The 18,853-nt window shown below is 28.0% G+C and overlaps 2 protein-coding genes across 2 annotated transcripts in view; both read left to right on the top strand.

Moving 5' to 3' along the window:
- The first annotated feature begins 4,697 nt into the window (after positions 1-4,697).
- On the top strand, positions 4,698-9,244 carry LOC112692899 (proline-, glutamic acid- and leucine-rich protein 1-like). The gene is made up of 12 exons (XM_025567723.1): positions 4,698-4,890; positions 4,991-5,075; positions 6,418-6,527; positions 6,728-6,799; positions 6,882-7,094; positions 7,155-7,312; positions 7,387-7,572; positions 7,654-7,770; positions 7,830-7,974; positions 8,087-8,272; positions 8,339-8,551; positions 8,712-9,244. The coding sequence occupies exons 1-12, from the start codon at positions 4,864-4,866 to the stop codon at positions 9,195-9,197; spliced, it is 1,998 nt and encodes a 665-aa protein (XP_025423508.1). The 5' UTR covers positions 4,698-4,863; the 3' UTR covers positions 9,198-9,244.
- A 7,217-nt stretch (positions 9,245-16,461) lies between these two features.
- LOC112692900 overlaps positions 16,462-18,853 on the top strand; it is a 4,773-nt gene continuing 2,381 nt past the window's right edge. The window contains exons 1-3 of the mRNA XM_025567724.1: positions 16,462-17,091; positions 17,157-17,363; positions 18,055-18,150. Of these exons, the coding sequence (XP_025423509.1) occupies positions 16,990-17,091; positions 17,157-17,363; positions 18,055-18,150 (405 nt within the window). The 5' untranslated portion in view covers positions 16,462-16,989. The remainder of the gene's footprint in view (positions 17,092-17,156; positions 17,364-18,054; positions 18,151-18,853) is intronic.

Genomic DNA, 18,853 nt, shown 5'->3' with positions numbered 1-18,853 from the left:
TTAGTGCAGGCCACGGCCTGAGAAGATTAGTCTAAGGTCGTGATGAGGGCATTTATTTTTTTCCGAAATGACAATATCATTGATCGCCAATATAACAAACCGTACAATGTATAAAGTATAATACACCGAATTCACAGACATTAGGTACTATTTATATTTTTCCAGAAATTACGCCGTTGTCCCTTATTATAACCACCATATAATCTTTAATTATAAAAATAGTTTTGATATTATAAATCGTAAAATTCATTTTCCAATTGACGTAAATTGAAATTCACATAAAAATTATTTTAGACATCAATTAAGATGAATGTAGCGTCCCCCCGTTCCGGTGAAAAAATATAGTTGGGGTACGCAAAAAAAAAAAAAATAGTAGAGGAGGTCCGCACCCCCACAATTCAAGCACAGATTGTATATATTATAAAATGCCTTATATTTATTGAATTAATAGTATATGTTAAATAAATTTATTTCTGTGTTGTAGCTTTTAATTTAAACGTAGTATACAATTTTTTTAGTAAAAATTTGGTCAATATCTCATTTGGTAGAAATGGATATTGATGGAAAAGGGAAGATACACCTTTGGTGGAAACGGGTATTGGTGGAAAAGGGAAAGGTCTACTTTTGGTGAAAACGAGCATCGCTTAAAAAGATATATCGAAAAATATAAAAAGCAATGATAGTTTGAGTATCTTTGCCAATACAAATAGTTATTTGTCATTAAAATAAAATATTAAGTAATTATTTTTAAATATACGTTATTTAGTGTTTTTTTTAATTAAATTTAAACATATCTATATTTTTAACGGTAATAAGTTTTACTTGGGTATGGGAAAGGGGTGTGGGGGCGAAGCCCTTACGATTTATTTTACATTGAATTATAATAGCCTCCCAAAAATTCAACCAAATGTCCGCCTATGTTCTGGCGTGGTTATATATATATAGTCAGTGGCTGCGTGACGGCAGATTTTTGAGTCCCTGGACTCAAGTCAGTGGATAGATAGGTGGGTGGGTATTGACCATTGGGTATCGAGTGGGTATGTAGCATGTAGAACGAATAATGGGGGAGCTCTTTTTACAAGCTACCCTTAAATTTCTTTTTAGATGGGTGGGTGGGTGGACAAAATCCTAACAGGACACATGAAGTAAAATATTTCGCACCGCCACTGTATATAGTCCATATGCAGTCGTGTGTACGGTGTGGCGACGCGTCGCCATGCGTAATCGACTGTGCGATTCTCTCTCACTCGATTCTATAGTGTATACTAGTGATGGGCAGGAACGACTATTTGATACTACTGACTATTAGTCGGTTTTCATCACGTACAACCGACTAATTATTCGACTAAAATGTTTAAGGCCAACTAATAAAAATAAATGAAATTAGTCGACTAATAACTATTCGAATAAAATTAGGAACTGATAATTCGGTAATTCTGAGAAATTGTAGTCGTATTTTTATTTTAAACTAGTTAAAAGAAAAATACCGAAAATAACACTTACATAATACACTACAAATATAAAATATATTTAACACCCAAAATTCATTTAAAACAGTTATAAATTTGTAAATTTTAATTTATATTGCTCTGAAGTAATGTTTAAGTTTTTTGTTATATTATTATGTTGAATAAAATAATTCTGCTAAAAGCTTTCAATCAGTCCAATAAAAACGAGTTGAATAAAAATTATAAATCAAATTATAAAAATTAAAAATAAGTAAAATAATAACAATATAAGTTAAATATAAAAATTAGTCGAAAAATAATAATAACTAGTCAAATAATAAAAATTAGTCGAAAAATAATAATAACTAGTCGAATAGTATAAATAAGTCGAATAATAAAAATGTTCGAGTAACTAAATTAGTTATTTGATATTACCGACTAAGTCGGTAGTTAATAGTTACTTTTGCCCATCACTAGTGTATACTATATACTACTCCGTAGTGTATACAGTGTTGTTTACTACAGTACACATAACCTGTGTTTTACTTGAAAAATAATTATTTTTCTGATAGAAAAATGTCTGACAGTGATAATTTAGAGAGTGAAAGTGATCAGCCTCCTGCAAAGAAAGCAAAATCAAACTATGACACACCATCAAGTCATCGGTAAGTTAATTATATTTTTATAATTAAAGTATGCATTTATCTGTGCATTAAGCACGCATATATTTGGTGTATTTTGTGCGCCAGTAAATGTAAAATCTACTCTCCGGGTAGATTAAAATTCACATAAATTTCATTGCATATAACGATAGCTTCAAAAATAATGAATTTGGACATGCTTGCTCAATCTGCGATCGACTTTAGTTTAAAAAAGATTTAAAGAAACCATCTGTAACTGGAAATATTATTAACACAATAACTAACGGGCAAAATGTGGATGCACTCAAAATTTGCTCTACTTGTAAATCAGCATTAAGTAAAAATAGCATTTCTAATTTTTCTGTTTATAATGGATTTCACTATCCAAAAATACCACAACATTTACCAAAAATAGATTTCATCACTGAAAGGCTTATTTCTCCTCGAATTCCTTTTATGCAAATAAGAAGGCACGTTTACGAACAATTCGGCATTTACAAACAAATTATCAATATTCCTGTTTTTGTTGATATAATGGTACGATTACTTCCAAGAGATGTCAATGATGAACATTGCATTTATGTACATATTAAAAAAAATGATTCATAAAAGTAGTTTTTTATTTATTTTTATTTAGAGATTGTCACTGGTCTTAATCCGTGGTTTCCTACATTCCAGGGACTAAAATTGTGTGCAGTACACTGTGTAATACGAAATGTTAAGTCTGTAGTATGAAATTAAAAAGTGGTTGTGATTCTATTATCTATATTATGGTATTTATTTTTAATTTTACATTTTTTATTAAATTATTATACATATTTTTAAAATTCCAACTATTTTCATTGTGTTATTCATTACTATTAACGTATGAAAAGGGAATATGAGAAAATCCTTAAGTGTGCATTACAAAAAATTATATATTTTAGCCTCTGCTACATTCACGAAGGAAACCGCGACTATAGGCATGGGTGAAACTAGGGGGAGGCTTAGTCCCCCTACCTAAATATTCCTAATTTAAAAATGATGAATCTCATAATTTTGTGCTTGAGATTGAGATGAAATCTAATCATCCATGTCTATAGTTTCAATTAGGGCCGGCCCGAGCAAAAATAATGCACTAGGGAAAATCAAATTTTGCCGCCTCTAGAAAAAAGCTCTCAGAAAATGCATTTGCTAAGCATCCCTAAGCCTAATTATCACAATATTTTATAATATTCACAAACATTTAAGACTATATTTATACATAGGTAGATTTGTGTGTCTATGATTTTATTCCATATTTTCATGACCTAGAGGTCTGGGGCAAATATTAATAAATGTGAACACAGTTTCCTGTTCTTAAAATTATTTTTAACCCAAAATACTAACAACAGATAATATAATAGCCCGATAATTAGTAAGTGATTAAGTGTTAGGTATAGTAATTGGTAAAATAATTAAAATATATTTATATAAATTGTATAATTTTCCCTGTAACTAGTTTTATTAAAATTTTAACAACAATATGAATTTGAATGATTTTAACCAATATTACAAATTAAATATAATAAAAAATCACATACAAATCTATTAGTGATTTTGTATAACAAATCAGTCGACTGAAAAATGAACAACTATAAAAAAAAGTAACATCCCGACTGACTCGGAAAAGTATTAATATAAGAACATTTCAAAAAAATTATTGTAAAAACAATGTAACAGCTCCTACACATTTTTTATTTTTAATGGGGGATATATAACTTAAAATGTTATAGATATATTTAAGTCCTCATCTGTTGTCTTGCTTAGACTGGCTTCCTGAAAAACACCTTCACAGTAGTCTTATTTATTAACATGCATTTAGTAGGTACACACTTCTCGAATCTGTAGTGCATACTTCCAGTTTCGGACTACACACTTGGTGTCGGCGTTCACTAAAAAATAGGAGCTGCAATGTTCTTCATTTGAATAAATAACATACCTAACAATAATATTATCTATGTTATGTGTTAAGCAGAATCAAGCAGTTTTTTTACGCCCAATTCATGAATTCGATAAACACTTTATTCGATGACGTAGCGTTAGATAAAATGAAAGCATTAGAAATCTATATTTTAATTACTGCGCTGAAATATTTTGGTCAACCATGGTCGCAATATTTTTACGCATATCCTAATATCTATCAAACAAGTGACTTAAAAAATATTAAAAATTGTTATGAAATTTTGCAAAAAATGTATACTGCATGCAAAATATACATAGTAAATTAACATAACTACAATAATATTGGTTTGAAATTTTATGTAACTGTCTAATATATATAGTTATTTAAATTTAATTGCATTATTATAATTAGTAATTTTCTGCTAATTGTTCATATTTGAAATATTTGTACGATTTAATTGAAATTAAAATTCATTATTTTTTTAAATATAACTATTATATGATTTCAAATTAAATGTAAAAACCCAACTTTATTAATTAATTTAGCTTTCAAAAACTATATGTAATCAAAAAATTTGGTCTAAACTTCGTTGAATATTAATATTATCATTTATAATTTTATCATATTGATAAGAATTATCAGTTTATAGATTTATTATCGTTTTATCACTCTCATCACGTTTTATTCAATCACCATAACCATGTGAGCCATGTGCAATAGTGAAACAGTATTGACATACGTTGTTTAAAATTTCTAGTTAGTATTGTTTTATAAATTTTAAAACTATTACTTACTTCAAGAGACATTTTTAATTTTTGATTTCATAGATACATATTATAACTATATTAACATGAGTTTACAAGTTGTGACTTTAAAGGTTTGTTAGACATTTTGTTTTATAATTTTACAATTTCATTAATTAATTACAATTACATACCCTATGTATGGGTTTAATTTGAAATTTTTTTTTTTTATAGTCTGAGGAAGCAGTAAACTGGTTTCAAAAGCGTTTAAAAAATGCTGTGAGTTATGGACTTTCTACCGAAGATCACAAAATGTTTGGTAATTATGATTTTGCAACATTATTTTAATAATATTTTATTTATTTTTTATTAATTATAATTAATCAAAAAAATTCAATTTTTATTTTACAGTACTATAGTCTAGCATTTCAATTTAAACAATATAAGTTACTATTAATAATTATTATTTTATAACATTCTAACTTAGATTGGTGTTCCATTTATAGGTATGTGTGATATATGCAAATGCCATAGATTCTTGACTAGGAGGAGACAGTCCATATTTCCCAATACAGGCCTGTACACAAAGTGGTAGTTGGGAGTTCTAATGCTCCCGTTGAGGATCTATATACAAACATTTTTACTCAGAATATACCTAGTCCTCATTCTTTAAAAATTAAACTGTCTTGAAAATTAATAGTACAAAATAGTTGTTTATGTTTGTTTTAACCGTGTTAATTTTCACAATTTTAGGTCTTTTTCTACTGAATTTTTTGTATTTTTCACCTACTGTTGATTATCGTTGTAAATGCAGTCATTAATAGAACGCATTTTCTTTAACAAGTCAGCTATTAAGTAGTTCAGACATTTGTTAACATTTATTGAATTTTGATCATGGATATTCAAACTTTGACTTCTTACCTAACATAACTTATATGATTTTGAATCCCTGTTTTTGACGATTCCTGTGCAAGAACCTGTCCCAATATATTAAATATAAATTTGTATATTATACATTCTAAGATTAAAGTAAACTTAACAAAGAAGTAAAAATGTTATTTACTCTTTGTTTTTAAACCTATTATCATGGGTATAATTTGTTATTACCAACAATCAATTCTCTACAGGTTCCTATTATTGATACTATAGTTTTTACAAAAACAAATTACAGTTTACAGTAACTTAAAATGTATTATTAAAAAAAAGGAACGCTAACAAAATTTTTAATTAAATATATTGTTTATGTGTAGTTAAATTTCTTTACTTAATTAAAATTTCAATAGCAATTGATATTTTAGGGTACTGACTCGTAAATAATTTTATTATTTTAGAATTTAAGTTTTAATACCTTATTCATATGTAGTTCAAGTTTATTTAATAGGTAGGTATATAAATTAAATTTCATTAAAGTAACTTCAAAGTACTTATTTAATGTTGTAGTATATGTAACTAACTATTGGCTATTAATCTGTATTGTGTATATTATTCATATATGTATTACTTAGAAGTATATTTGGTAAAGGTGTCCTTTTTTATTCTTTTATCTATAGCCAAACAGAACTATCTTTTAAGATGAACTGCCATTGAACTTATTTCCAATAAGTTGTGTTTATTAAAATGAATTTGAAATGTAATACTTGTATTTCAATTTTTTTTTTCAGATGTATTTATTTCATCAACTTTAACCGATGTTGACATTAAAAAGCACATAATCAATTCAGTCCTTCCTACATTTTTTGAAAATATAGTCTCAAGAAAAGTTAATAAATCTGTAAGAATTATGTAATATTATATATTATTTTATCCTAATAAAAAATCCAGATAACTCATATGAGAAAATAATTTGTAACAATGTTGTAAACAATAATTTATTATTATTTGTTATTATTTTTATATATTTATTTATTTATAACATATTTAACTAATATGTTCACTACTTTATTGTAATATAAATTTGTTTTTATTTTTTAGACAATAGATGCACAAGCATCTATTATTAGATTATTCATGAAATACTATGGTGGAACATGTAGTCAATTCAAGGTAATGCTTTATGTCCCTATATCATTTTTATGTTGTATTGATTTACTTAACTTATTTTAATAAAATGTTACTGCTTCTACAGAATTCTTTGGATAAATTTACAACTAAAGCATTGTGTGAGTGCTTTAAAGATGACAATATTATGTTCAAAGTTACTAAATATCTTGCTTTATATCCTCAATGTGGTGGCCGTGGACAGCAAGGTATTAACCATGTTGAGGCTTGGACTGACCAATTTAATGATTATCTTTATTGTGCCTCATATTTTTTGAATCAGCTTTACTCAAACCTGAATGTAAGAAATATGAATTTAATATAATTTTAAATACTTTTATAAACAATTAAAATGTTTCAGTTCTTTTCAAGTGTAGATTCAAAATATGAAGGCAAATTTGATATTTCAGTTTTTAATTTATCTGAACTTGGACAAATAACTTGTACTCCAAATGAGCGTTATGAAAAATTAACATCAGTTTTTCTTTTTTTCAACACTGCAATACAGTCAATGTTGCTGTAATATATATAATAAAAAATAATATTTTTAAATTAATTACAGTTAAAAAATGTTAGCTATTTTATAATTTTAGATCAATGTTTTCTACTGTAAAGCGATTTGATTCTAACAAAGTTATTCAATTTGCTCTAAGTACTTTATCAGTCACTTCAGAAAAACTTAATGCTACAATGATAACTGAAGATGTAATTGCATTAGATTCTGTTTTGTGGAAATTGCATTCTTCTGTCATCAAAACTATTTCAGCACTTATTAAATGGTATAAATTGCAGTTACTTTATGGATTAAAATTAATAACTACCAATTTAGCTTGTAAAAAAATAGCTATTATTATTTATAGTTGCGGAAGAATTTTGATTCCTCAAGGAATATCAATTTGTCGTATTTTATTGCAGTCTTTAAATATGACTCAATTAAGTTCATCTAACTATATATATGGCACAACCAGACCTAATCTGTAAGTTTTATTTACATCCCATATAAATAGATACTATATTATAACTTTTTTGTATTCAGGCAACAGCGGATATTAACATATCAAGTAATAAATTCTTGGTTGGCTGTAGCTGGTTCACAGAGCTCACTTGAAATGTTTAGCGAAAGCTTTACTTCTGGTATTTTATTCGATATAAAATATGATAAACCAACTCTTAATTTAATTGTAAGTTTTTTTAAAAAAACATTAAAAACATTAAATTTTTTTACAAATAATTATCAATGATATAATAAATGATAATAATGGTTGAATATTAATATTGAATCGTTTTTTCTAGGTCGATAAACAAACTGGTAATAAAAAGAGAAAAAGTGGTGCATTAAATGAAAAAATAATAAATCAACGGGATACAATTGTTATGCATGACTATCATGCTAATAAAAATATATGTAACGCAGCTCATTTAACTCTTCAATTATTTTTAAATACCCTGTCTTCAGATTTAAAACCCATGCAATTTAAAGTATTATTATTTTTGCAATAAAAAAATGTTTTAAAAATATATTCATATGTATGTCTACCTTTTTAGATTTTTCAAAGTACCATTATAAATTTGCTTTTGGAAATTATTAAATGTCAAAAACCTAATGATTATCCTCTGCCTTACTATGATGATTCTTGTAGACAGAATTTATACAAATCATTGCTATCATTAATAATCTCACCACATCCACAATGTATTACACAAACTTGTGTTGCATTACGTCTTTTTAATTTTGGTACAACAGACCACAATGAAAAAGTAAGTTATTGATAAATATATTTAAATAATTACTTATGATATTATTATGATACATTAAACTCATATGAGAAATTATATCTCTTCACCTTTAAATATGATTTGTTTTCAATTTATATTTTATACATATTAGTTTTTTTTTTTTTTTTTTTGTGAAATTCAGATAAAAGAAGTTTGCAGATCATCATTAAGTAAACTTGAACACATAATTCGTCCACGTAATGATACACTATTTTTTCCTCTTGAAAATGAAATAGAAATACCACAATCTGAGCAAAATGCTTTACCAGAAAATAAAACTCATTTTTTAAATGAAATAGTTGTAGATTCAATGGTGTCTAATAAAGCAAAACATCTCCAAGTTTCTGATACTGATAATATTAATCCAACCATAACGATTTCTCTAACAAATAATAATTTGAGTGAAAAAATTAATGAAGATCTTAAGTCAACTGAAAAAAAAAAATGTATTCAACCAGTTATTCCTGAAACGAGTAAACAAGCACCTATATATGTAAATAATGTTATTGAAGCAATGGATATTGAAAATAATATTGGAAAACATGAGGTTTCAAGTCATAATGAAAATGATGAGATTGAAGATAACAATGTTAATGAAATGCTTAAAGATTTTATAGACTCCGATTAAAATTACTTTTGTTAGATAAAAATATAAACTTGATTTATTTTTAAATACATTATAATTTTTTTTATTTTATTACAGTATTTAATATAACAGTTCTATTGAGTATAAAAAATATACTACACTTGCAGTATTACCATTTATTGTTTTTACCTTACCATAATAATAATTGTTTTATAAATATTTTTCATGGTTTTTTGTACAGAATTTTAATCTTTCTAAAATTATTTTTCTCTTTTTTTTATGCCAAATACACAAGCATATATACAAGCATTCATTGCATATTCAATTGCATATTTTTTTCGATTAGTCCCTTTTAATTAGGATCTGGATACAAATTAGACATGTTCTACTAAATCTAATAATACTCATTTTATGATGCATAATTTGTCTTGTTTTATGGTTTTATATTTTAAATACAGATATATATTTTCTTTTTCCTGTCTGTTATATTTTTTTATATTTTAATACGGGGTAGAAATGATTAGTCTGTCATGCGGTCAATGTTCTGACGGGCAAGATTTGTACAATTATTTTTATTGAAATATATTGATCAGTATATAAATATATATCAATATAAAAAATGATTTCTATTGAGGTCCTCCAAAAACAGTGGTCACCTGCAATGACATTTTGTAAATTAATTTATGGAAGGCTTAAAAATGCATACACTTTGTTATGTTTAGTATTTTGATTAATCATTTATAAGTGTAAAAAATAATAATTTTATTAAAATAAAGTAAAAATAAAAATGGATCATGTTATATAATTTCTAGTTCTAATTAAACACCAAGGATAATACATTATGAATAACCTACAACTTTTACCCTACACATTATTCAGTCTGCTCGTTTGAAAATCGCTTGTTTCCTTTCAAGATGAATTTGTACTACAAGAATAAACCACAAACGCATTTTTCATCATACTTTAAGTACACATTTAACCATATTTTTAGTTTTATTGTTTATATGTTTGATTGAATTACTGTTGGTTATAAAAGCGATTTTACGTTATTTGTATTATTGTTTGGAATTTTCGAAACTATGCTTTCACTTCATTTACTCCAAAGCCTCTCACATCCTTGTCCAAATACACCACTGATAGTAGTCCCACACTCTACCGACGAATGTAGCTTTGTAATATCACGAACCTGCTACGTAAATATCGAATTGCTAGCCACCACACGGGACGTAAAAGGACAAAGAGTTCGTACTCTTGCCATGTTATGAAAACCATGTGTAGTTCTATCCAGCTAAAATAGCGAAACAATAACCACGAATTAATAATGGCGAAAATAAAAACAGTGTATTATAAAAAAGAGCAAAAATATATAATAGCGAAAATATACAATCAGGCATTTAGTGAAAAACTATATGCTATACCATTTACAAAGTTATTATTATCATTAGTATTATAATTTGTAATTAATAAATAAAATGTTTCAGCACAGTCTGAACTTTTTTTCATTTCTGATTGTTCTTCAGAATTATACTGTTCTCGTTTTAATTCTTATAAATTTCGAAATTTCTCTATTATTATACATAAATACATTTTCATATAGTACGGTGGCTTCCTCCTAAAGAATATTTATTATATTATTAAAAATACTAATTATTTATAAAATAAGTTATAGTTTTATAAGTTTTGAAAATTATCCAAGTACTATATTAATATGTATAGTATTCAAAATAGAAATGACAAAAAATTGCAATTTCTCAATTATGCATGATCGCTTATTTTACAATTCGCAATTTTCATATTTGCGTTTAATTATTTTGCTATTTTGACCTAGAAACGCTCTATCCCCTTCCCCCAAGAAAAAGAACCTCACACTTCAGAAAATAAAAACTAGAACTCAGACCTTGCAAACTCACTACCAGGTTGTCCTTATCCTACTCTATCAAGAAACTCATCATAGACATTAACTTTAATAACACAAATTCTGATTCAAATCCAAATCATAAGGGTTACAATGGTTTTAATTAAAATATGATCTACAATGCCCTATCTTCGAAGTTCTCCAAAGCTATACTAAGGTTGTTCACTTCCTGTCACTGGTATCTGTTACGAGTAGTTCGGAATTTGTTGATTGCTCGTTCTTATACTTTGCTTGTATTAGTAATTAAAGGCTAAATATCTGTTGACTATAAAATATAAAATTTAATTATTGTTTTTATAGAATATACTTGATATTGAACAATTAAGTATAAAAGACTAGCAACCATGGGCGTAGCGAGAGGGGTGCAAGTGCCCTCCCTTTGCACTTCAAACTAAATTATATTTCTTATACCACAGGTGTAAGTTTTTTGGTGGTTCAAGTCATTCATATTCTAAGAAGTGTTGTATAGACAATACATTAGACTTAATGCAATCAGACGTGTATGCAATTTAATAATAAGTAATTCATAGTCATAAGATTCTTACATTAGAATAAATTACATTACAGGCATTATAAGTAAGTTAAGTATTAACAATAGAATCAATTAATTAAAATATTATAATAAAATGTTAAAAATGTCATAGTTTCTGTTTTAATCTTTTGTATTCAACCAACTACCTATCTGAATGTCAAATTTGAAGTTTTTAGGTCATCTGAATCTGGGTTAAGATTTTTATCTACAGGTTAATCAGTGATAAAAATGATGATTTTTGGACGTTAATATCTAAATAACCGTTTATATATACATATATATACACATATACTCGAAAGTCTAAATATATGAGCCAAGTTTGACATATTTATGTAAAATAGTTTTTGAGTTATGAGGGGGTCAAAAGTGATTACAAATTGTTCGTGTACACAAAAAAAAATAACCAACAGTATTTTAATACTGTATCTTATATACTGTACTTGTACAAGTGTTTCAAAGTATTGAAATCTTTAAATTGCGGGTACATTTTTTTTAATGATGAGACCGGTGCCTCCATATCTATGATTATCACGTTGGCCCAAAAAAAATATTGCATTCCCTATTTCTGTAGAGCCTTGTCCGTTTCATCTTATTTCTTATATGGCTAAAATTTCTAGTCTATATTTATTAAATTCCTTAACTAATGTTAAAGCTGCTCCTGATTGATATAAAGTACATATTTTCCATGTCCCAAAACGTAGAGCCTATTTCCAGTTTTCCAGTCAAGATTCCATTACTTTGTCCCGGGGCAAGATGTTGAATTTCTGAACGCTATTTTTTTACGATGGTGGGTTGTTGACCCATCGATCAATCTCCAACCTGGAGGACAAGACAACCCCAACCAATTAAGGTTAGAGAAAGCCAACTGCAGTGCACTTATCAAGTACAGTGGGCGATGGAAGCGCCACTTTCCCTACGCCGAAAAATATATTAATGCATAATATCATAATGCAAAATAAAATAATGAAAAACCACAACAAATTTTAAGTAACGTGTTAAGCAGTGATAATTATTCGATTAATAAACAACTTTATATGGCTATGCTATCTGCGAATATTCCATTCGATTGAAGAACAAATTATTTTGTAACTTTTTAGAAAAATATACCAAATGAGTCTACATTATGAAAGAATTATGTAGATCAATGTTTTAATGAAACTATTGATTCTATTCGAAAGTATATTGAAAATAAAAAAATATGAGTTAGTATTGATGGGATCTCTGACGTGGAAGGTCGTTATGTCGCCAATGTAATAGGTAGTTGGTACATTGGAAATATCTGAGCCAGAAAATAATTTTTTATTAAATTTCGAAGTACTGGAAAAAGCTAATAATAGCACTACTACAAAATTATTCGACAAATCGATGACTATTGTATGGCCAAACGGAGTGAAACACGATAATGTTCGTCAGTGATACAGCTCCATACATGGTTAAAGCAGGTAAGAACATAAAATTTTTATACTAAAAAATGAAACACGTCACTTGCCTTGCACATGGTCTACGTAAAGTAGGTATCTGAAGAAGTGCGAGAACATTTTCCGAAAGTAGATGCGCTTATATCAAATGTAAAAAAAAAATTTAAAAGCACCTTCAAAAGTTTTAAAGTATAAACGCATGGGCTCGGGTATTCCTTTACCTAACCAATACTAACAAGTTGTTTTTCCGTCGATGTTAACTGGAGGTGTTACTGAATATTCAAACCTAGCAGGAACCTTTTGAGTTCTGAGTGGTTGTGGTAACTCAATATCTAGGTAGTCGTCTTGCTGTTTTGTTTTATTCCAAACATCATCAAAAACCGAATCATTGCGAAAACATTCAAGAGTGTTAATTAATATATTAGATGCATGTTTTGCACCACTAGCTATATACAATGGGATTTGTAGGACAGTAGCTAATTGTTCACATGGATAAAAAATTAATGATATAGAATGCAGTGAAAAGAGTTTTGAATTTCCAAAACTTTATCTCATATCCTCGTAGAGTTGCACGTCTGTTTTAGTAATTGAATTTGATTCTTTTAAAATGTCTCCAACTGTTAAAATAATTCGTTCATTGTTTTGTATAAATCTGTTAATCGATTTTACTCAAACTACTTATCGTATTGGATAAAGCGAAATAATTCCTGGCATTTTTTGGTGCTCATGAATATTTTCATCATTTGAAGAGGAAGGGAAAACAGCACTAGAAAATTTTTTTTTTTCATTTTGCTGAATCTTATATGGTAATGCTTACAAATCTTACGATATTTAGAGTGTCATTGGCTACAGTCTTAAGTATTACATAAAGCCAAGTCCAATGAATGATTTGAGCAATTAATGAAAATAGATTTGGGTTGAACATCAGAAATTCGTTTTTGTACTCTACTAATTCAGCCAGACATATTTACAGCTTTGTCGAAACAAAGTCCTCTAACTTTTTAAAACTGAGACACATGCACACTAATAAATTATTTATATGAGAAAACAATATCGCTGCGTCTGCACTGGGTGGATTATACATTCCTACAAAAACCTAATTAATTTTTAGGGAAATTGGTTCTACGTAACGAACACAAATACTGTACAAATTGTTTATCACCAGACACGTCTGTATAGCCATCAGCCATAATAGCTATAAATGGACTTTTACAATATAATCTTTGATTTTATGTAAGATGAAATGTGCCATGATTTCGAGTACTTCATTTTGAATATCTCCACTTGGCCAATTATTTCGTTTTTCAAGTCACAACTTCAAAGCAGGGTTTTAAGTGAACGTTCTTGTAGTAAATAAATTAAGTTTCCAAAATTCCATGCACCACAATGGATAGCTAAGCCACTACGGGCTAGATATCAAATTGAACTTATTACTACTTTGAATACTTAATGAGCTTCTTCTTGTTCATTTACTTACTGTTCTGTTAGTAAAGAAATAATAGGACGAACATTTTCATGAAGTTAAAAAAACTCTATTGAAGATCGATGATTTTCGCTTTTTTCGTGAATAGAAAACCTTTTAATTGCTTTTTTCCAATTTTGAAAACCATTGTCAATAAATGCATCTTGTGAATGTAATGTGGATTTTTTTTTTTTTGACAAGCTAAAACACAAGGGTAACATAAAACCATATATTTTTCATTTACATAATGAAGCCAGGAATATTTTTCAAACCATTTTGATTGACAAGACCTTCAATTTGTTTTAGGAAAAATAAACTATTTTTTTTTTAGTACAAACTGTTCAATCAAATTTAATTTTGCTATTGACACGGGATCATATGATTTATTTGAATGGGTGGCAGTGTGTATTACTTCTAATATTGATGATTTTGGTTGTACGTGTTTATTTTGTAGTTAACAAATTTAAATAATTAATTAAAAAACTGCCTATAATAAATTGAACACATAATGTATTTTTGTTTAAAATATTGTTTAATTTATTATGACATTAAAAATACGTTATAAGCCAAAATAAATATATATTATTATTAAAAACAACCCATGGAGTACGATAACAGGATTGGTATTTCCGGCGGCTACCGCTGGCCGTCGGAGTATCTATGTGCACGTCCCTATTTGTATCTTCGTTAGGCGCGAGTGTGTGAAATTTTAAACTAGCATTAATTAATAATCAGAGGCGTGTCTACGTGGGCACCGGCCTCCCCAGTGACGTTCTTGGCCTCTTGGCTTCTAATGGTGAAACCACGATTATATAGTATCTATATCCGTGGCTGAAACAGTAACAGTAGGTAATTTTAGGTAGAAGGTGAATTTAAATTTTAAATTTATTGAATTTTATTATTTGTAATATTTTAATAAATTACTTGTTTAAACAAACTGATAAATAACTGTAATAACTGTAATAAGATGTGTATACATATCTATATATATATTCTTTATATAGAAGGTTGATGTATAATTGATAAAATATTTATAAAAAAATAAATAAGAAGCACATCAGTTAATAGGCCTTATTTATTAGTTCATATTTGTAATAGCATAGGAAACAAATTTTAAGATCAAGAAAATCTTTAATTTTGACGGGGTGAAAAAATTCCAGGTGCTATATAATTTCCATACAACAAAAATAAGTCGCAAACATAGATATAGATTATAGATCGCTGTAGTAAGTAAAAAATTTAAATTTTATAACTGGCCTCCCCAGTCATGGAGGTCTGGACACGCCTATGTTAATAATACAATTAAAGTTAAATTGTGCAGGTCGTGTCTGTACATGAGAGGCACGATCCATAGACACGCTTATGGATAGTCAACTATTTTTATGGTAATAGTGTTTGAACGTTTTCCATTCGAAACGTGTATGTATTGTCCCAAAAATTCAGTGTTACGTCGATTGCAAATGACCATTTTACGTGTACAATTTCAGTTTGATTGTTTTTTGTTACATTGTTTATAATTTAAATATTCCATGATGATTAATTATCATATTAAATTCGTAAAGATATTAAAAGCAATATTTTATGTATACCAATTATCGTTACAATAATTGTTTAACCGTGCGATTAATGATCCACTCCTTGATGGCTGCGGCACATTCAAAGTTCACCCGTTACAATTAAAACTGATACGCCGAACACCAGCACTTGCACACATTCATAATATGTTCATAATAATAAAGAGTGATGAGTAATTTAATAATTAAATAACTTGAGGACCAAATTGAAAACAAAACCGGCCTTTGTTCGATTGCATTATTATTATTATTGTTATTTATAATGGAGTTTTGATACGGTAGGGGAGGGGTGGAACAATGATCGTTACGAAATGCGGGATTATCGAAAGCCATAATAAAATATAATGACGATATACGTCTTCCGTGTACGTATGTGTATTCGTTAAATTATTTGTTGTTGATTATTAATAAATTATTGTATCCGTTAGTTTGCCACGATCGTGTCGGTGTTCACGACTAAATTCATCATTATTATCGATTTATATTGTTTATTACCATTCGAAAGAAAACGAAAGCAGCTATTACGGAAAAAAATAACAATTGGTAATGGCACGGAACAGATCGAATCGGCGCCCGACGGATAAGGCTCGATAAGATAAAAGCTCCACCACCACAGTTTATAGCAATTCCGTGTTTTCTACCAGTTCGTCTCGCACGCGTCCGGTTACTTCTGTCCGTCCCGCAGTCCATGTCCTGTTCAAGTTTATTATTTTAGTCTTGCAGTGACAGAGACCCGGTACGGCCGCCCGTGTCCGTTGTCTAGTGTCGTAGCGCACCGTTGCACTTGTATATTTTGTTATGCAACGATACCGTTTGTCGCATCTATTAATTATTCGTTGTATTTGCTGTTAATACTATTGGTTCCCCCGAATCAATCTCGCATTGTCGTCTCCGCGATACCGTTTTTACGTTGCTCTTTCTCCTCGTCCGAACATGCTCGAGAACGCCGAAGCGCCTCCCGTAGTGTTGGCCGCCAACAGACGGTACTTCGTCGAAGACAAGATCCTCGTACTGGACTGTTACTACGATAAAAACGTAAGTTGCCGGTTCTACACGTATCACTTAGTCTTCACGCGTCGTTTCGTTTGTGTACTGTTTAGAAAACCAGACCGTTGCTCAAAGATTGGATCGGATTGTACCCGTGCGACGATATAAAACTTTACGAACCGTTGATATTTGAATACGTCATGGACCACCCAAGGATGGATGGTAGTTGTTTTAAAATTAGATTTGTACCACGACTTTTCGCTAAATTTATTCATTGTTCTGGTAAATACCAGTTCGTTTATGTGGATTCCTATTTCAAGGTAAAAAGATAAATTGACTTTTATTTTTAAGACGTATATTTGATTTGGTTTTAAATGTTAATGATTCAAAAGTTTTTACTGCTCTGTGTTAAATTAATAAAAAGTTGCATATTAATAATTCATTTTATAATTATTCGATTCAAATGTAAAAATCAAATTGATTTTGTGAAATTACTTAATAATATTATTCAATTAGTAACTATGAATATTATATAATTACATTTGCTTCAATAATTTAAGGAAATTATGATTTTTACTTTAATAGACTATATTAATTAGATGAGTAAGAAGTTTCAAATTTGAAAATTTTTGTTTAAATTATTTTTAAAAAATAAAATACATCATTGAATGTGTAATTATTGATTATTCTTTAATTTATATTAATTCCTATTAGTAAAATACTTATTGTTATCAATATCTAGATAAAAAATAACCCATGCTCTTCGAAATCTATTAATATTATTTGAGAATAACTAATTATTATTTGTAGGTATTTAATTTGGACTTTCATTGTAAAATTAATTATTGATAGAATTTGTATAAATAAAATATTCTTATCTCATAACTGACCTATTTATATAAAATTGTATGTATTGCTAAGTACTTCAGTAAGTTTTTACTTACTTATTTAAATATTCAAATATTTGAATACTTACAAATTTATTAAAGATGAAAAATATTTATTTTGCAGATTATGGCAACTAGTGGTCCAATTGAATTTGTGCATAAGAATGATTGTAACTGCATTGTTCCATCTAGTCATTTAATACATATGAAAATAGGACAGGTTGGTTTAAAATATAATGTTACCTATTTAAATCAATCATTAAAAATGTATGGCTGTAGTAGATCAATAGATAGGCAAGATGGTTTTAATATATTAGTTTGGGGTGTGTATATTATATTATATTCAAGCCTATATAAATTATGTGTTAGGTTACAGGTTAACCACTGATCTAGATTATGTTATTTATTTAAATATAAAATGTGGTTTGTGGAAATCTAATTCACGTAATGGATAAATATTATAAATAATATATTTATTTTTCGAATTATATTACACTTTTATCTCTATTGGTATATTAAATTTAATTATATATTTTTTACATTATATCACTATTTTGTTACATATAATATTATTTTTACTTATTTACTTATTTGTATGTGTATCATCATGGTAACAATGTTATAATTATGGTAACCATTATATATATTGGTAGGGAGATTTTACCATGACCTTTATTATGTATGTTACTTTCTAGTTAGTAATATTAGAAATTAATGGTAAACAAGTGTTTCTGTCTTGTCCATGTTGGGTAGAAACTTGCTAATAAAATAGGAATGTGTTATAAAATAATATTATGTGTAATAGTTATTGCCATAATCAAGTAAACTTGTTAAAATAATTAGAATTTGTTACTTACATGTTAGAATAATAATAATATATAACTTTAAAATAGTCTAAATTAATTATATTTATTAAACTAATT

This window comes from Sipha flava, unplaced genomic scaffold, assembly GCF_003268045.1.
Source record: "Sipha flava isolate LNK unplaced genomic scaffold, YSA_version1 78_pilon_pilon, whole genome shotgun sequence".
Taxonomy (NCBI): Eukaryota; Metazoa; Arthropoda; class Insecta; order Hemiptera; family Aphididae; genus Sipha; species Sipha flava.
This window is presented reverse-complemented; position numbering and strand designations above follow the sequence as displayed.

Coding starts and splice junctions, on each gene's coding strand:
- LOC112692899 (XM_025567723.1), top strand. CDS start 4,864: ATGAGTTTACAAGTTGTGACTTTAAAG. Junction 5,076..6,417: donor CGAAGATCACAAAATGTTTG/GTAATTATGATT, acceptor TTTTTTTTTCAG/ATGTATTTATTTCATCAACT. Junction 7,313..7,386: donor GCAATACAGTCAATGTTGCT/GTAATATATATA, acceptor TTATAATTTTAG/ATCAATGTTTTCTACTGTAA.